General features: G+C 45.9%; 1 protein-coding gene across 6 annotated transcripts in view; it reads left to right on the top strand.

The window, feature by feature from the left end:
* magi3b (membrane associated guanylate kinase, WW and PDZ domain containing 3b) overlaps nt 1–20,052 on the top strand; it is a 227,615-nt gene extending 207,563 nt beyond the window's left edge. For 3 of the 6 annotated variants that reach the window (XM_079509238.1, XM_079509236.1, XM_079509240.1), the window contains 10 exons: nt 721–886; nt 1,847–1,941; nt 8,369–8,576; nt 9,510–9,692; nt 10,971–11,156; nt 11,404–11,485; nt 12,767–12,872; nt 13,373–13,510; nt 15,206–15,344; nt 17,013–20,052. In XM_079509238.1, the coding sequence (XP_079365364.1) occupies nt 721–886; nt 1,847–1,941; nt 8,369–8,576; nt 9,510–9,692; nt 10,971–11,156; nt 11,404–11,485; nt 12,767–12,872; nt 13,373–13,510; nt 15,206–15,344; nt 17,013–18,109 (2,400 nt within the window). In that variant the 3' untranslated portion in view covers nt 18,110–20,052. Of the gene's footprint in view, nt 1–720; nt 887–1,846; nt 1,942–8,368; nt 8,577–9,509; nt 9,693–10,970; nt 11,157–11,403; nt 11,486–12,766; nt 12,873–13,372; nt 13,511–15,205; nt 15,345–16,538; nt 16,633–17,012 lie in introns of all 6 variants that reach the window. The other 3 variants (XM_079509239.1, XM_079509237.1, XM_079509241.1) reach the window with 2 other exon arrangements.
* Nucleotides 20,053–20,420: the final 368 nt, after the last annotated feature.

The raw sequence follows: 20,420 nt of genomic DNA, 5'->3' as shown, positions 1-20,420 counted from the left end.
TTATTTTTACACATATTTATTTTGTATTTTATTTTTGTCTTTCCTGCAGATTGTAAAATGATATTCCAATCCCATTACTTTTACTTTACTTACTTATTACTTATTACTTACTTATTAGCCATCCAAACAATGGGAGCAAAGTAGAGTCAAATCCGTCTGTGTGTAAGAGAGGAGCGAGCAAGGAAATGACCTTTCTTGCCTTTGGTCTTCTATCACCATTAGATCCTCAGCTACTTTTCCGACATAATGAGGTGTTATAGGCTATCAATAAGCCATGCAAGCGCCCTTCATGGATGAATATCATACCAAGGGACATGTGATCTAATGAAAACACAATGACTGGAAAGTGTGTGTGTGTGTGTGTGTCGGGGGGGGGGGGGAGTCATTTTGATTGTCTTTCACCCTAATGGTTTGGATAATACCTGGAGCAGAGAGCAAGACATGGCGGCTGCTCTGCGGACATTGATCGTGTGTGCGTTCGTGCGGTCGTGTGCGTGCATCAAAGGCACAACAATATGTGTGGTAAAAAAGCAGAAACTATCACCTAGTTTTGTATTGTCTTTATATGCTGTGTCTTTATATGCTGTGTGTGTGTGTGTGTGTGTGTGTGTGTGTGTGTGTGTGTGTGTGTGTGTGTGTGTGTGTGTGTGTGTGTGTGTGTGTGTGTGTGTGTGTGTGTGTGTGTGTGTGTGTGTGTGTGTGTGTGTGTGTGTGTGTCAGAGACAGGAAATGACGGCTAGCACGGAGACTCTGGGCAGTATGACGGACTCGGCTCCCCAGGCGCTGACATATCACTCCAACAGCAGCACCCTGCGTGCTGCCGACTCCCCCAAGAGAGACGCCACCGAGATGTACCTCAAGTCCAAAGCACTGCTGGACAGCAAACGTGAGTAGAGTCAGACAGTTAATCCAACTAATCGATTATAAAAAATATTTGATCATCTTGTAAAATAATCGATTCGTAATCGATTCATATTTTGTGCATAGACTAACGTTGTAAAAGATAATAATAAAAAATATTGAAAATAGCCAATCTACAAGCTCACAATGCGATGTGAGCGCGTTGTGATCTGCTATATTTGATTCATTGAAAGGGTAATCGATAGAATTATCTACAAAAACAATTGTTAGTCGCAGCCCTACATGTGATTACGTGCAGAGCAAGAGGAGGTGATGGAGAATCGTTGTCAGTCTCCAGTCAACTATCAATGCTGAGCTCATCAGGCTTAAGTGATGTTAAAAGGAACAAGTGCTTGTTCCGCTTCTTCTTATAGTTGAGTGTCTTGTTTGTTTCGACCTACTTATGTCTAGTGGGCATGGAGAGTTCAATTAACCTCTGCTTTTGCTGTGCACAATGAGCAAACCTTCCAAGTTCAGAGCTTTTAGAACGGCGTAACAAAAATGGGAGAAAGGTTGCTGAAGAAAGCTCCACTAGGGAGACAGTTAATTGGTCAGATGGGTGCTCCGTGTGTATTTTTAGAGTCTGCTTATTTTATTGAACAATCAATAGATTGTGTTATGGCTTTGATCAATGGAATAATATCCTTTTTTTCCCGTATTTTTTGGTATCACAATGAAAACACATTCTTCAAGGTTTTCTTTTTTTTAATATTAATGTTATTATTATATTTAAAAGCGTAGTTTTGCCAAATATTTGGGAGCCTACTTGCAATATCCTCATGGCCCACCAGTGGGCCCTCGGCCCACAGGTTGGGAATTGCTGCAATTCCGTGTGTAGTGCACCCCATCAATAATGTATTCTTCATGTGGCACAAGTTGCCACAACACTGTTGAACTAATCAGTCAAATATAGACAATTTGATGAGGCATTACTGCTACCCTACAGAGCCACACACCAAAGACATAGACGTGTTCCTGAAGAGAGACATCGAGACTGGCTTTGGGTTCCGAGTTCTGGGTGGAGAGGGACCTGAGCAGCCAGTAAGTACATACAGCACCTCAACGTTTCAGTTACAATGTGCATGTATTATGGTATATCATCTGCCAACAGTGTACCTCGTCAAAAATAACACATTTTAGTATTTCAATGATTTTGAATAATGTCATGTCATTTTAAACCGTAAGTTACGTATGTAACTATGGTTCTATGAGTCCCGAATGACCGCCAGAGGCGGTGCTTAAGCACTGAATACGTCCCTTCGCGCATGCGCCGTCGAGTATTTTATACCAACAATGTCAATTTTGACCCCATGATGACCCGGAGTCGTCTATATCTTCCGGCAGTCTACAGGGGTTCAGTCCCTACAGAATCTTCTCGCGAGACCACGAGGATTCTGAGTGACAAGAGTGCTCTGGCGGTCATTCGGGACTCATAGAACCATAGTTACATACGTAACTTACGTTCTATTTCGTCCCTGCTGACCGCCAGAGGCGGTGCTTAAGCACTGAATGACTTATACCAGCAAAGTCACGAGGAATCCTGATCCCAAGCCATAAGGAGTAGAATCGGAGGACTCTCGTAAGAGGACCACGTCCAGCGGGTGGGGAGTGGCAACACTCACCCAGTGGAACATAGAAAACTCGCTGTGATGCCCATGAGGCAGCGGCAGATATATTCCAGGGGTACTTCCCTCGGGGCAGCCCATGATGTGGGGACGCTCCCGTTAGAGTGGCACCTCACGCCAAATGGTAGGGTACGATTACTCGCCCCATACGCGTGGTTAATGGCATCCACAATAGTGTGGGGCGGGCGCTGTCTGGAGAGAGCACCGCCTTTGAAAGGGCCATCGTCACAACGGACCAGCCATTCTGACCGCCGAATGCATGTGGCAGGTCTAACAAGCGGCTCTCAGGGCCCACGTTGGGCGCAATAGTTCCCGCTTGTCAATCCACTCTCCTGGTGGAGGGCAAGACTGTGCTAGCCGTATAGGCTGGTTGAGGTGTGTATGTGACAGCACCCTCAGGAGGAACACTGTGTTCGGCCACAGAGACACTCAGGCCGTCTGAGCTTTGCTTCAGACGCAAGTCACTGACAAACAGGGCGTGCCGTTCACTGGCACGCTACGTTGAGGTAATGGCCAGGAAGAATTCAGTCTTCCATGACCCTCTAAACTCCGCCCGTGCCAAGGGCTCAAAGGGAGGCCTGTATAGACCATGCCGCACTAGGGAAGAGCCTGTGCCGGAGTTCTCAGGGCTCGTAGAGGATGCAACCTCAGAGCCCCCATCAGGAAGAGGGACACCAGACTGTGGCTCGCCACTGTGGCTGTGCGATATTGATTCTAGCATTTGAATGCCATATCCGACCGCCTCCCAGTTGAGGAGACCTCTGTCGGGGAGACGCCATGGCGTCCTCCGACTGGGTCTGTTCAGCAGAGGAAACCAGTACTTCTTGGCTGGAGGGGGGCAACCAGAAGAATGGTGTGACCCTCCTAAAGAACTCTCTGAAGCGCTGGTCGTATCAGAGAGGCAGTGGCAAGGCATATGCAGTGCCTCTGGCCAGTGCGCATTTAAAAGGATAGTGCCCTGTGGGCGGTGGCCTAGTTAGGGCCATGTGTGTCAGGAACGATGCAGGTCGTTCTGTTCATACTGGCTATGTGGCATGAAGGCCTGCGGGCTGACAGCCATTTGTGGCGTTCAGGTTCTATGAAACCATCGGACCATTGCGTCCTGGCCCGGAGGGCTGGATGTCTCCGTTAGGGAGAACCGGAGAGGTTAGCGAGTCAGCGACTCTAGGGTGAGGAGGTCCACCTCCGCTCTGCCGAGGTAGCCTCTGATTAGTGTTCACCACCATTGGATGGGGTACCGCTCCCCTCATGGAAGCTTTTGATGGGAGAGAGCCTACCATGTAGTCCCGCTCTCCACTTAGATAACTTGCCCATAGGCTGATCAGGCGGGGGGGGGGCTGCACAAGTCAGGGGGTCCATAGACACCTACGGCAGCCAAGCAAACGTGGCCCCGCCCGATGACTTACATGATACACGGTCGAGGTGTTGCCCGAACGTATGAGAATGTGCTTGCCTCTCAGGTACGGCAGGAAGTGCTGTAGAGCAGAGCATGAACTTCATAACCCTGTTGGGTCCCATCAATTCAAGACCTGTCGACAACAGTCTGTCTTGCGTCACGAGGAAGTATGTAGATCGGACTTCCCTTGGTGTGACTGAGGATCTACGGCCTCTGTTGCGCCCTTGGGCAGGAGGACACATCACTCCTGGTCTGATACTAGGGCTCTCGTCATGTTGCTGATAACGGCCATTTTGACCCCCCCGGATATGGGGGGCTGGCGTCAGAAGGCACTGCACAGCCCGGAAAGTCACAGGCAGGTCCCTGCGTGGGACGCCAAGGAACACACTGGCCTAGTGTGGGCCGGCGGTGATACGCGAGCTCAGAGGGCAGCGATTTCATCTCTGTTGGAGCTCGTTGGGAGGCGTGATGTGTCATAGGCCTGCATGCAGCCTGGTCTTCCCCACCTGGATGGTTCGCTCCAGCGATTCTTGCACAGCTGAACCACCTAGTGCTCCTGGCTCCTCAGGGAGACTACAGAGAGTTGGCCTAGGCTCCTCAGTCAGGCTTGACTGTGAAAGCCTGACTGCCTACTGTGGCACTAACAGTTAGCGTTCCACGGCTATGCGCATGAAGGTGCGCATGGAGCCATCTCGGCCAGTGGGTCCTGAGCTGAGAAGTAGGAGGCTGGCTCTGATGCATCTTCCTCATAGTCATGGAAGTGCATAGCTTAAGCTGTCGGGGAGAGCACATCGTCCTCGAGTCAGCTGTGGCATCGGAGGGGGAGGCACTCGAACCCTCCGAGGTGCCTAGGTGTTATCCGAGGTGAGCATGGACCTCATGTGGGCCAACTCCGCAGATAGCTGAGCCCTCTCGGATCTGCTGTGGCCGGCGGTCAGACCTTTTCCTCCTGGCACACGGGGCAGGACCACGGTCGGCTCACGGCTGAAGGGGAGCTTCACACGAGGTACAAAAGTGGGAGCTCTCCATTGTGGTGGCACCGGCCAGTGCACACCAGTCACACCAGCTAGCCCAGGGCGCGGACACTACTGGTTGCTAGGTGTTGGCCATATGCTGAAGGAAGGGAGCGTGTACGCTGCCTGTACCAGCAGAGGCTTTAATGTAGATCGGCATAGTGCACACCGGTGCACACCCGTCCCAACTAGCCCAGGGCGCGAACGCTACTGGTTGCTAGGTGTTGGCCATATGCTGAAGGAAGAGAGCGTGTACGCTACCTGTACCAGCAGAGGCTTTAATTTAGATCGGCATAGTGCACACCAGTCCCAACTAGCCCAGGGCGCGGACGCTACTGGTTGCTAGGTGTTGGCCATATGCTGGAGGGAGTGCGTACGCCGTCTGTACCAGCAGAGGCTTTCGAGGTACAAAAGTGGGAGCTCTCCGTTGTGGTGGCACCGGTTCCTCTGGACCGGCCGGTGCACACCAGTCCCAACTAGCCCAGGGCGCGGACGCTACTGGTTGCTAGGTGTTGGCCATATGCTGGGGGGAGGAGGCGCGTACGCTGCCTGTACCAGCAGAGGCTTTAATCTAGATCGGTATAGTGCATACCGGTGCACACCCGTCCCAACTAGCCCAGGGCGCGAACGCTACTGGTTGCTAGGTGTTGGCCATATGCTGAAGGAAGAGAGCGTGTACGCTACCTGTACCAGCAGAGGCTTTAATTTAGATCGGCATAGTGCACACCAGTCCCAACTAGCCCAGGGCGCGGACGCTACTGGTTGCTAGGTGTTGGCCATATGCTGGGGGGAGGAGGCGCGTACGCTGCCTGTACCAGCAGAGGCTTTAACTTAGATCGGCATATAATGACTTAATCAAACAACTGAATGCTGCTATACCTGCCGCAGCATGTGAATATGCATTTACGTTTTATGCAAATGCTCATTGTAGCACTTTGAGATTTAACCAGATGTAAAGTGCGTCATAGGAACAGCGCACAGACGCTGCTGTTAGCTAGACTGTGCGACCTGCATGGTCGCGGTGGGGGAGGAGAGCTTGCACGCTACCTGTACCCCCAGCTGAGGCTTACTTGTAAATTATGATAATAAAGTAGCCTTCAGTCGAGGCTTGGACGCTGCTATGTAGCAGCTGTAGCGTTTCCTATGCGAACGTTTATCACAGCACTATGACGTTTATCCAAGCTCCAAGTGCATTATTATTTATGTTTGCTAGTCCAGAGCGAAACAAAAGACACTTCCAATGCGCTAGTCAAGGCACTACTACGCATTCACGCTGGGAGGAGGGAGCGCTAACGCTGCCTACACCAGCCAAAAGTTTGGTTAAATAAACCAACACAGACAAGTTTTGGAGAAAAGGCTACAGCCAATAGCTCCACCGATAGGGGCCGCCTGCTGAAGGAAGGGAGCGTGTACGCTGCCTGTATCAGCTGCAGCTAATAAACAGAACAAGCTATACACTAATAGCTGTTAATAAATGCTTGAGCTAACAAACGATTAGTAGCAAGTAACATCAAACTAGAGGCCGTATGCTGGAGGAGCGGAGCGCATACGCTGCCTGCCCTGTACCAGCTGGGCCAATAAACAGTAAGGCAAGCTATACACAGATCGCCGTTATAACAAATAGTATAATAAGCGCTTGGGCTACAACTACGGGTAGCAGCGCCAGTTAGAGACCCAATGCTGGAGACCAGCTGGGCTACTAACAACAAGACAAGCTATAGCCTACACGAATAGCTGTTCATAAACACCTTTAGCTTTAAGCTACTGGTAGCAGCTGTGAGCTACGCTGGCAGCAGCGCCAGATGCCCTGTGCTGGGGACCAGCTGGGCTAATAGGCCCCAAAGGTACCCAGGGGCACCTGTGGGGAAAAAACAAAGTGTACCCACTGTATACGCAAAAAACTGTTAATAGAGCTTTGAGCTCCAGACATACTGGTAGCAGCATCAGTATCGAGGCCCACTGCTGGGGGCCAGCTGGGTTAATAACCAGACAAGCTATGTACACCAATAGCTGTTAATACTCTGAGCTACAAACTACTGGTAGCCACATCAATACCCTGGGAGGACGCAGGTAGCTGCTCCTGTACCGGGCTAATAATAACAAGTTGTTATTGTTATTATTAACAACAACAAGACAAGCTATCCGCGGAAGCAGTTAAGCTTGAACGCTGCCAATATTATCGGCATTATGGCTTTGGCCAGCAAGGCTTGCCAAACAGAAAATGACACTTAGCCTTAACTAGCTTAACTTATCATAAGTTATATGCTGGCTGCTGGGAGAATGGAGCGCCAACGCTTGCCATCAACAGCAGGGGCTAACCAAAGCTTGCAAGTAGCGTGTTTATCAAACGAAGGCAATATGACAGTGGCCATCCTTCGGCAAATCTTATAGTCGCTTGTAATAAGCGCTAGCGTTCACAGTCGAGCAAACCTCGTATGCGGAGCAGGGAGGCGGCGCGAACGCAGACTCTACTCACAAGAGGTTATGCCATGATACAATACATCATATAGTTTGAACGTCTGTTAGCGTTCACCGTCAAACAAACCTCGTATGCGGAGCAGGGAGGTGGCGCGAACGCAGCCTTTACTCACAAGAGGTTATGCCATGATGCAATATATCATATAATTTGAACGTCTGTTTAGCGGGGATAGCACCGCTTTAGACGATAACGTACCTTTTGTCCAGGGAGGTTCATTACCGGCGAGAGAGACTGGACGCTACCGCGTCCACGCGAATCCAAATAAACTCCACTCATAGAGGAGTAAAACAAAATCCATAGTCGCAGTTCCTGGAGGGCGAACAGCCGCTACTCCGACCGATGCGGTCACGGAACTACCAGCGACTCGGCAGGCACCATAGGCTACATATTGCATTGCATAGCAACACATCGCAGCTCGGTGCAAACTTGGTTCTCACAGGCGAGCGAGAAGAAATTAGGGACTGAACCCCTGTAGACTGCCGGAAGATATAGACGACTCCGGGTCATCATGGGGTCAAAATTGACATTGTTGGTATAAAATACTCGACGGCGCATGCGCGAAGGGACGTATTCAGTGCTTAAGCACCGCCTCTGGCGGTCAGCAGGGACGAAATAGAACTACTTATGACCTCCGTAATTGGTGGAGATCACTATTTCTGAGTTGAACTGTAATTGAGAGAAGCTAGACCCTAATTTATACTTAGTTGCGCGCACAGACAATATGAGATATACAAGCTGATAATTTGATAATGGTTTGACCAAACATTTGTGTTTGATGGCTGTGTTCTGTCCCCCTCCCCTCCATCAAACACAAATGTTTTGTCAAACCATGTGACTCCCATTGGAAAAGCATTGAGGCAGCCATCAAACACAGGCAGAGCAGAACATAGGCCTGAGAAAACATGTTTAAAATGAGTTAATGTAAGAGACTTCCACTATACTGACGCTGTAGCAGAATGTATTTCCTCAGGTGTACATTGGGGCCATTGTGCCCAACGGAGCTGCGGAAAAAGACGGTCGCCTGAGAGCGGGAGATGAGCTAATAGGGATCGATGGTGTGATGGTCAAAGGTCGCTCCCACAAGCAGGTGCTGGATTTGATGACCAATGCTGCCCGCAACGGCCAAGTCATGCTGACCGTACGGAGGAAGGTCATTTACAGAGGTGGGCACTGATCAATACTTGGACACAAGCACTCAGATTTGTAATGCTGGGCATTATATATTTTACACATTATACACTGTTATTGTATTGTAAAACCTGTCCTGAAATTACACTTTTAGCTCATAAATAAACACAAACAAAGCAAATGTATACTTGGCTTGTGTGCGAGCTGGTCTGAAAATATCTGATTTACAAGCTTGGAGCTTGTAAACTTGAGCACAAAGTCTGTAGGAAAAATAGCATTGCACCGTGATCGTGTCAGACCACACCTAATTTTAAGACCAACACAACCCCACTCGTAAAATTGGCCCAAGATCATCTGCTACCCAGACAACACGGGTCGTGAGGCGTGAAATTAACTACAGTGTCGGGAGTAAGATAGGGTGCTTTCACTGCTTTGCACTGGCGGGAAAAGGGCCCTTGGGCTTATATCAGGCTCAAGGAGATATTGTATAAAACACAATGTTCTATCAAAGTTCAAAACCACTTTGACCACGTTAACAGGCATCCCTGTTTTGGGCAAATTTTCACTTTCTTATTTTTTATTGTTTTCTAGTTTAGCATGTTTATCTTTTAGAATAAATGAATTCCTGTTCAGGTGTGTCTTTCCTTGCCATTTGTGTCTTAAGTTCTATATATTGCATATTAGTATGCCATTGTTCAAAGCTTCTTTTTTTTTTATCAGTGTTTTTAATACTGTGTATAGAACTTCTATGTTCTACTGTAAGGGAAAATACACCTAAATAAAATAAAATTACTATGTTTTACATACACACTAACAGCAAGTCTATGAGCCCACCCACACATAATATACAGTACACACTACACACACACACACACGCACACACACACACACACACACACACACACACACACGCACACACGCACATGTTTTCAGTCATATCTAATGGCATTGCACTCCTCACCCATCAGATGCGACAGAAGAGGAGATTCTGAGCATGACTCCAGTGCTGGTGAACGGGTCTCCCAGGCTGCCTCGGATTCCCATGCCCAGCGTTCTGGACCATGAGTCCTTTGACATCACCCTCCACCGCAAGGACACAGAGGGCTTCGGCTTCGTGATCCTCACCTCCAAGAGCAAACCTCCGCTGGGCGGTGAGAGCTCCCACATCAACCATGTCCCACTTGCTTTGTATTGCTCAAACTCCAGCCTGACTTATACTTTGTTGCATGCCAGTGTCCTGCGCAATTTTTTTACGCTTGCATCATAATACGATTGATTATATTCTGGTATTTATTAGACCATCTAATTTTGGAATACATACGCATATTTTGTTCAAATATTTCTAATTGTGGTCGGGTCAGCAGGTGAAAATTGAGCCCCTGCAGAGCCACACATTAAAATGTAGTCCCATTTCAGACCCATTGAACAGTACAGTACAGCAGGGGTTCCCAAAGTTGGGGTCGGGACCCCACATGGGGTCGCGGGACATTGACGGTGAGGTTGCGAAATTATTTTGGGTCATCAAAAATGTTTTACACACCTAGAATAGAATTCAACAGAATTTGTGAAATACAAAGTAAAAATGATTACAAATACATTTTAACCATGATTGTTACAAAACCTCTATAGCCCTAGGATTAATTAGTTGTAAACTAGTAAAGTTTCCTCTGGGGATAGGTTGGGGTCGCGAGTCAATGGAAGCATTATTTTGGGTTCACGGGCTGAAAAGTTTGGGAACCCATGCAGTACAGTACAGTTTCTTTATTTAAAAATGCTGTCAAGAGGTGATGCTACACTTAATAACTATAATGCAATTATTTGAGTCTAAGGCGCTTTACATAGATTGTGCATTACATTCACCCACTCACACACACACTCATACACCGATGGCGGCGGAAACCATGCAAGGCACCAACCAGCACATCAGGAGCAATCAGGGGTTCAGAGTCTTGCTCAAGGACACTTCGACACTAACTCTGGGGGAGCCCGGGTTCGAACTGGCAACCTTGCGTTTACCATCCAGCCACTCTACCCCTGAGCCAGTGGTGGCAATAAGGCGAGGACAGGCGGCCGCCTGTCCAAATCCATTTCTGCCTGGCCAAAATCCATACACTGAGAAAAAAGAGAGGACAAACACCAGACCTGAGAACTATTAGTGGACAGCGGATTGGCCGTTGTACATAGAGCGTGACCCTCAATCGCCCATTGGAATGCTAATGCGTGCCTTTCAGCCTTTGTAGCCTACTCGTCTGGCAGGTATATCTCTTTGAAAACCTTAAGTGCTCCTGATGCTCCTGATGTGCGTAGGGGGACGACGACAACACATCTTGCCTGCCCAACATGTAATTCCTGGAAACGCCTCTGCATCATGCCAAGGTCTTTTTATAGGTCTAACTGTAGGTTTCTCATGTGTGTTTTCACCTTTCCAGTCATTCCACATAAGATTGGCCGCATCATAGAGGGCAGTCCCACCGACCGATGTGGCCTGCTGAACGTGGGAGATCGTATCTCAGCTGTCAACGGACGCTCCATCATAGATCTATCTCATAATGACATCGTCCAGCTCATCAAAGAGGCTGGCAACGTTGCCACGCTCACCGTGGTTCCTGAGGATGGTGTGTGTCTCTGCCAGTGCATAGTATACTGTATATATCGTTGCTGTCAGGCAGAAACCATGTATCTCTAAACTTCAACTTTGTATGTTTTTCTTTGTCATTTAATGCCCTACTGCAATACTTCGTCATAGACGTTTTTTCATTGTATTCAGTGTAGGCATCTACATTATAAATATAATGTGTCTTATAATACCTTAAAATGCCATAAATAGTTTCTTACACTGGAACCTTAAACCTTTCGTTTCAGAGTACAAGGGCCCACCCTCGGCACCAAGCTCAGCCAAACAGAGTCCAGCACTTCAACACAGAGTCCTGAATCTGAATCAGAGGTCAGTGCTACAGGACCAACAGTAATTATTTATCCTTGACAGAGTCTCGTACTGAAATACGCAGATACTACAAGCTCAACTTGTCGCTATCTGCTGTTTAGCGAGATCTAGCTTGTAGCACTGTAGGCTTGTAGGCACATCTGCAATCTGTGTGAGCTTGTAGTCTCGATGCGACACAATGTGAGCTTGTTGATCGGCTATGGCACTGGACACCATGAAACAGGCTTAAGAATCTGCTCTCGCCAGGCCAAGACCTTATTAACGGGAACATTCACCCAAAAATGGCAGATAGATCTACAAGCTCGACACATTTTGAGCTTGTAGATCAGCTATTTGTTGTAGGCGGAAAACAGCGGTCCGAGTACAGTTGTAACTCAAGTCTGTACCGCCCTAACCACACCAAAAGGGTCAAGACGGTTTTAGAGTTGTCCCTGCGGTGTGATATGTCTTGTTGCACGGTGACCCACGTTGACCCTAGTGATTCAACGCATTGAATTCAATGGCCCAAACCACACCAAAGGGTCGAAACGGTTTTAGCGTTAACTCGTTTGGACCCAAGGAGTTGCATGGTGACCCTTTGGTGTGGTTAGGGCTTAGACTAGAGGGTTTAAGTGGTTACAGTCATACTAATGGTTTAGTCTCTCTTTTCAAAGGACACTGAATAGTATGAAAACCACATATGCGAATATTCAAGTACTGCATATAGTTTTACACAATATCATATGAAGACGCATTGAATTCATAATGTCATCCACTACACTTTTCATGATAAATATTTAGTAAGAAGAGATGAATCTTTAATCTATATCAATAAATGCAATACATAATATAACATTGCTGTCGGGCAGAAACCGCAACAGTATCCATATTTCAGCTTTTTATGTTTTACTAATGTAATGCCCTACTTTGTCATACAAGAGTAGTGAAAATAGCCGATCTACATGCTCATAACACCGAGGCGTTCTAAATAGTTTTTAAAATAATATTTAAAATCTAACGTTTTGTACATACACGGTTTCCACCCGACAGTGGCGATTTACAATGTATAGTTCTTCAGAGGCACTCACAAGAACAACCTCATACTTAAAGGTTAATTCCAAACTACACAAGGGAAAGTGCCCTTCGTATTTTATACATCCACTATTTAATTGCGTCTCATGTTTTTGCATAATGACTTGATGATAAAAAATTTCCCATCCCCCATACCGTTGCGTGCTGTGAAGAGAAGTGCATTAATGAAGTTAATGAAGTTAACACACAAGACCTCTCTGTCCGTTGTAGTTACAACATGGACCTGGAGGAGAGCCGGGAGGGAGTGGGATGGAGCGACTACAAGACACTACCGCTCAGCGAGCAGGGAACGCTGTGCGTCACGGGACCCCACCAGGCAAGAGTCACGCACATGGTGGTCTGTGTTTGTATGTAAATCAACCCTTTGGAGGACAACGCAAATGTTTATGACAGAAGGAACAAACAAGGAGAAACATGGTGTGTGTGTGTGTGTGTGTGTGTGTGTGTGTGTGTGTGTGTGTGTGTGTGTGTGTGTGTGTGTGTGTGTGTGTGTGTGTGTGTGTGTGTGTGTGTGTGTGTGTGTGTGTGTGTGTGTGTGTGTGTGTGTGTGTGTGTGTGTGTGTGTGTGTGTGTGTGTGTGTGTGTGTGTGTGTGTGTGTGTGTGTGTGTGTGTGTGTGTGTGTGTGTGTGTGTGTGTGTGTGTGTGTGTGTGTTGCGTTTATCTGTCCGAAACATTTGTTTCATCTGTGTCCCCAAAAAATACCTTTTGGCATTGGCAGCTATGAGCGTGCGGCTATACATTTTGGTCTCCTCACCTTGCACCTTCTGCTTACAGTGACTGCACACTCACCCCATGTTTGTACTTGGTCCACACAGGGCTGTCTAACAGTGGAGTTGGAGCGCGGCCCCCGGGGCTTTGGCTTCAGTCTGCGTGGCGGTACGGAGTACAACATGGGACTGTACATCCTGAGACTGGCCGAGGACGGCCCTGCTCTAATCGATGGCAGGATTCATGTGTGTGCTCTTTATTTATATATGTGTATTTTAAAGATGGAGTGCCAAAAAGTGTGGCCACACCCACCAGTACCTGGTTTTCACCTTATCACCACCCACCTGAACTTAAGCCTCGCCCACAGCTGTTGTTGTATGATAATGGGGAGGGCTTAGGGTTCGGCTATTCAAAAATAAACCTGTTGCAGACCTGAGTTGCAACTTTTTTCACTCTGTCTAGTACCAAATGTCTTTACCAAAATTACTCACTTTGCCTGTGACGCGAAGTGATCTTGTAGATCTGCTACCTACCTGGTACCTGTAATGTAGATGGTGGGGTTTAAGTTAAGAAGAAAGGCGACAGGGGACAATAGTGTGTTCCTCTGCATGTGTTGCTGTTCAACCGCCTCACTGTCAAGAGAAAAGGGGCGGTTGGTGACTTCATGTGTACCAGAGAAGACACACCCTCCCCAAGAGAAAACAGTAGGCTTTAGCAGTGGTAGGGACTATTGGGGGGAATGGACATAATGACCAAATTATGAGACACATTTTAAATGATGTTTAAGAAATATAATAACATTTCCGATGCTTGTAAAGATGGAGGTAATGGGCAAAATCAGTTCTTGTATAACAATAACATTGCAGATTCTTCCAGTTGTGATGAGTACCTCCAAAATGGTGTTTACTTCTTATAAAAGCGATGAATGTAAATTAGCTGCGTGCCTGCGTTAAATGGAATTCTGAAAGTAAAGTGGAGATGAGTTGAAAGCAGATGTAGGGTCATATCAGGAATATCTGGGTCTCTGGGTACAGTGCTGCCTATCCAAGGAATAGAGCTTAAGAGACTTACATGTTTACACTATTAATCCTTATTTATTCTGTCATCTCCAATAATAGAGGCTCCCTCTCTGGGGTATGTCATGACTGAGTGCAGCCTGAAATGTTGATTGTTTGAAGATTATGCATATTTGCATAAATGTGTGACTATGTGCACACAACTTTAACCCTGGCATGCCTATTTTGGGGATTATAGGCAATACTTTGTACTTTATTATCATTTTTTTTAAATGTAATTTAAAAATATACTTAAACGATGCAAGTTGAAAACGGATGCCCCACTCAGTTATTATGTCTGTGTCCATTTTATGCCCAACTATGGAGTTCTATGCAGATGTCAGAACAACATTGTAATGTCAGAACAGGCCAGCTCCATATATGGAGATATAGGTGTGATCAGGTCCATAACCCGGGCAGAGGCTTTTTTGCTGGTTCTGGACAATCGGCTAGCCGGTTGCACTACACTCCCTCATGGGGGTGTGGAACGCGTGTGTCGAATTTGAAGTCGGTGGGGCGAACGGTTCTCGAGTTACGTGGATTACAGACGTACACATGTACATATACACAGAGACTTGGTGCATTTATAGAGATATAGATATAATTTTAAGTAAAAATAAATTATATACAAGCTCTTGTAGATCGGATATTTCCGCTATTCATCACACGACAAGCTACTGCGTAGGGGCTTGAGTGGTTAATCTGCATTTGTGCACCTGAGTGTGAATGTGTTTCTTATTTTATTATGTCTGAGTGTGTGCGTGTATGCATGCATGAGTGCGTGCGTGCGTGTGTGCGTACGTGCAAGTATGTATGCCGTGCAGTGTACCTTTACCGCTCTATGTGACTGTCTATAATTGCTGTGCTCTCTTGTGCTGCTGGCAGGTTGGAGATGAGATAGTGGAGATCAACGGAGAGCCGGCTCATGGCATCTCCCATACAAGGGCAATCGAGCTGATCCAGGCAGGGGGAAGCAAGGTGCTGCTGCTGCTGAGACCTGGTGCAGGGCTGGCTCAAGACAACAGTAAGTAGTGGGCAAAAACTCTCTGCTCACCGCTCGCTTGAAAATATAGGCTACGGGTGTGAGTCAACCACTCAAAACCTAGCGTAGCATCCCTATTCTGGGGGAGAACATTTGCTGAAAATAGCAGATCTGTAGACATGGCTATTTTCAGCTATATTTTGTCAAGTCATATTAATTTATATAGCAGATTAAAAAAAAGAAAACCAAAAGAAGAAGAAGTTGACCCAAAGGGCGTTTAAATAAAAAAAGACAAAAACAACAACATATAGAGACCATAGTCTGCAAAAACCAGAGTAGAGCATACAGTCAAGTGTAAAAAGGAGCGAAGCTACTATAGAGCCTTGGGGAGTTCTGTTTCAAAATTACGTATGCTTCATTGTGCCACAGTTGGGCCCGACCTTGCATTGATTGGGTGAGAGGCATCGTAATGAGTTCCATCTCAATATATCAGTGTCAGCACAATGTCACTATCAGCACTCCAGATGCATCCACCTTTAGCCTGTAACCTAGCTAGCCATTTATTTATTTTTGAATCATACTGGATCTGTGGTAGAGTTAGAGTATAATTGCAATGATACACTTTACATGCTATACTATGACATACCACTGTACAGTATGCATATTAATGATTAATTAAAAAACTAAACCAGCAACATTATTTTAATTATGTTAACAAAATGTATCAGAGCACAGAATTTAAGCAAATATGGTACTTTAAGTGCCACTATTATAATGTTACATACTGGATCCCCAATATTTTTGTATTTTCTTTACTTACTAGTATTTTCTTCCAATAATTTCCGAACCCAATATTGGAAATAAACTCTTATGGTGTTTCACCACTTGTCTTTTTGACTCGATCCTTCTGACAATACGAACAATTTCCTTTTTGAGCTTTTAATCGTTAAGCCCTAACCACACCAGAGGGTCACCATGCAACTCCTTGCGACTACTTGCAACCATTATTCCCAATCGCATGTTGCAAGGAGTTGCATTGGTGTGGTTTGTTTTGTTGCAAGGAGTTGCAAGAAGTTGCAATTGCAGGTTTGGGCCTAAGGTTAATAACTAGTTGATGTTCATCACTCATATTAATGTATGGAATCTATTGAGCTTCATTGTGTTTACGGGGTTTCTGTCTGCCTCTAACAATGTGCTTCATGTTTGTCTTGTTTTCTCTTGCTCCCTGTGATGCAGGTAGTACAGCTTCTTCTACTGTGTGTTACTACACTAACGAGCACCAACATTAACATCTTCCCTGCTTTTACTGGCCTCTCCTTTTTTAACCTTGGTAACTGCTGCTGCTTCTCTTCTCTTCTTTTCCCTTCTGTTGTAACGGTTACATCACGTAGTACCATCTAAACAAGGGGTTTTCAAACTCACTTTTATTTATTTCAAGGATCCCCATATCTCTGAGAGCATACAAATGTGTATTTGTATACTCTGAGTTACAGACGATAAGGGCAATTTGGAACATCATTACATTACATTACAGTCCTCAAGGAACACTGGGGGTCCTTAATTTGAGAACCCCTGATCTAAATTTGCTTTTTGTTTTCCATTCAGAAGTTTTTGTTGGTGTGTTACAAAAAAGGTTTTTTGCATGATGTCTGTGCCATTTCTGTGGCCATCTGCCACTGTCTCCTTGTGAACTGTGTGTTTCTCCCTCAGGTCAACACGGTCGTAAAATCACTTCACCCACAAGCTTTTCCAGAGAGGTGTTTGTCTCTGACACGTCGCCCCTCTCCTCTCCATTCTCCTATGGGGGCTCTGTCTCCAGTACCTCCCCGTTCTCTAGCGAGGTGATGGAGAGCCCTGGCTGGAGCCCTTTGTCCCCGCGAGCCCTCAAGCCCCGCACCAGCAGGCTGTCGAGCGCTACGGAGAAGAGCAGGGAGCAGGCAGACAGGCAGGCAGACAGGTTCTCTCCTAGCACCCCTGAGCATATCACCTTCCACAAGAGGATCAGGCCCACGAAAGACTGCAAAGAGCCCGACGGCCCAAAGAGAATAGGAGAGGCCTTTTCCGAAGCCAAAGAGTGCTCCTTCCGTCCGAAAAAGACAGAGCACAAGACACTGGAAGCAGAGCATTGCAAGAACAGCGAGACTCGGTCACAGACAAAAACACAGTCCCCAGGTCCCAGGACGTCTCCTCAAGCCCGACAGGAAGCCACTTCAACCCTGGAACATGCGCAGCACCAACAAGGTCAACAGAGGAGATTAAAGCATGTTTCTAGCAAGGACAGCTTGGATCGAGCTTGGATCGACCAGATAAGCTCCAAGAGCGGGGATTCTCAGTTGAAGCAATGCGCACAGGGACCGGACAGGCGAGTGGAACGGACCAGACCTGCCCCTGAGCAAGGTAATTTTAAAAGGGTTTTGGTAGCGGCGTCCCGACAGCGTAGGCCCAGTCTCCATACTGTCAAAGAAAGTGACAACGAAGCACAAAAGGACTCTGTGCAAAAGGAGAGTAGACCCAGGGAAGAAAAGAACACAAGGAAAGAGGTTTCCAGTCACAGAGACACGAGGTCCTCCACTAAAGATTCAAGGAGCGGAAAAGATGCTGAGGTTTCCTCCCAAGAGGAAACAGGCAGCACAGATGCATTCGCCTACAAAGACCGGAGAAGCATGGAAGGCTCTGTGGCCTCTTTAGACGGCCACAGAGGAGGAGACCCTGGGAGTCCAAAGGGACCCATTATCCCTGGTCCTTGGAAAGTGCCCAGCTCAGCCAAAATACTCTCCAAAGCAGAGGTCCTGCGTGACCCATTCTGACAGAATACAGCATCACTCTCCACTTGGGCTGTGCAATGGAATACTGTGTGACGTCAGTGTTTGTGTTTAGTTTTTTCAGTTTTTGTGTTTTATTTTTATTATTACTATTATATTTTTTTGTTTTTTTTGAGGATGGATTCTTCCACTTTTCACCAAACAAGACTTAACTTGTAGATTTTGCTTTTATTTATTTTTCTCAGCCCTGCACTGCATCTTTGGCTTTGTGAATGAAAGTGTCTCATAGTGTAATAGCATATAGAACCAGTGCTCTCAACTCCACTGTCCCCTCTTGCCTTGTGTGCTGCTTCGGCAACTTTGACCTGGGCCTTATGCATGTGTGTGGCATGCTGTGCTGTGGGGGGCCTTGCCAGGCTGATACTAGAAAATGTGAATATGTGCCAATTTGGGGACCACCTGTGGAATGAATAAATGCTAACCACGCCTCACCCACATTGCAATGCAATTTTCCCATATGCAACAACGCTGAAAGGCCCCCTAGCCTTTCAACTTTGATAATACGCAAAGTGCAGCTGTGCGGCTGACATTCTTATTCTTATTTTTTATTATTGTTTTTACTCTATTCTTTTTTTTACTCTTGCTTATCTATGGTCTCACATGCTACATTTTGACAGTGTCTAACTGCATGCAGTTGGTCCTTATGTTTGCTTTAATGCACACCTTTTGCGCACTGCTGAAGATCATCCTAATTCATTGTTGATCATACACTGAACGCTGCAGGTTTCAAGATGCTACCTAAAAAAAGACTTTAACCGGGGGGACTCTAGACTGTTCTATGGCTGTAGTCATGAATCGCTACTAGATTAAAAAAAAAAAAAAGACCAGAAACTTGTGGTTTAAGATTTTGTTTACCATGTGTACAGTATGTGTAATTTATTGAAATAATAGATTGATATATGTATATGTAGCCGTACAGAGCCATTCCACATTTTGATAAAGACTGCTAAAGGTTCCTTCTGACCTTTTGGAGCTTTCACCCTCCATCTGATGTATTTTGGTGGTAGAGATTACCATGGGTCCTTGTAGTTAGTGTAATTTATCCTATAGATAACATGAAATCTATCTAACAAATCTTGGCGGTCGCTCAAAATGTGTCTCATTGTGGAATATAGTATAATATAATATACATTATATATATTTGAAATTTGTCCTGTTTTGCAAATTCTAACTTTAGAGTATCTATTGAATTTCATTGCACTGCACCTTCCCTTGTAGCATTAAAAGAATGACAATGAGTTGTACTTCATCTGTGATGTTGAACTTGCTGGTGATACATTGCCATGTAATTAGAAGAGGTTTAATGAAAGCTATTTATTTTTTCTTCATACATGGCGAAATAATAACCTCTAGAATCTTTTGCAAGACCTAAAAATGTAGGTGTTCTACCCTTGTTTGTTGAACAGAAGAATAGTATCGGCCTACAGCTGAAATGTTTTGTTTTCTGTTTCTTATTCTTTTTTTACTACATACCTGATTCACTTGCAGGCAGTTTGTAGAACCAAGTAATAGGGTATTGGTCTGTGAAAATGAGCTTACTGCTGAGGGGAGACAGGTATACAGTGACTCCATATGCTTTTTTCTTTTTTTAATCTGTCAAGGGCAATTGATCTTATGGATATATGGTATGAATGACCAGAAATAGAGGTTTGTGTAATATCTGCAATTACTGGCTATGCTAGAGGACATGTTCTTATGAGCTCAGGGAATGCAATAAAGTAGCACATGAGTGTGATAACGTACAACAGTCAGCTGCTAGCTGAAGACATCAGCGTTCAATAGAGCTCTATTTGACACCATTTTGTGATTGTATGATGGGGGCTTTTAATTACAGACTTTAAAAAGAGAATGCTCTGTGAGAAAGTCTGTAGTAAGTATGTGCAATAATTGTGGTTGGATAGAGTTCTGTTCCAAAATGATAATGCAGTTTGGTAATTGTCACCAAAAATTAATGATCTAACATCACTAAAAGACTCTAAAAGACAATCTAGGCGCACGGTCTAAAACGGATAAAGATGGAAACAAAGCTTTTCTTACAGGATGGGAGATATGCGAATGTAACGCCCAGGATTCGATCCCTGTGATTCGCGTGACATTTTTGAGTTTTAGGCCATCAGGCTGAGGTTGTGAGCCACTCTGCTACACTCACCCCCCTTTTGACCTCCTCCTACAGGGAAACCCGGTCCGGGTAATGGCACTATTGTGACGCCCAGGATTCGAACCCGGGTCTCCCACGTGGAAAGCCAACATCTTAACCACTAAAGGGATATCCATGTGATTATGGGGAGATATTTGA

Source organism: Electrona antarctica, assembly GCF_951216825.1.
Source record: "Electrona antarctica genome assembly, chromosome: 9".
In the NCBI taxonomy this organism is placed as follows: domain Eukaryota; kingdom Metazoa; phylum Chordata; class Actinopteri; order Myctophiformes; family Myctophidae; genus Electrona; species Electrona antarctica.
The sequence above is the reverse complement of the archived record's forward strand: the minus strand, read 5'-3'. Positions and strand labels throughout refer to the sequence as shown.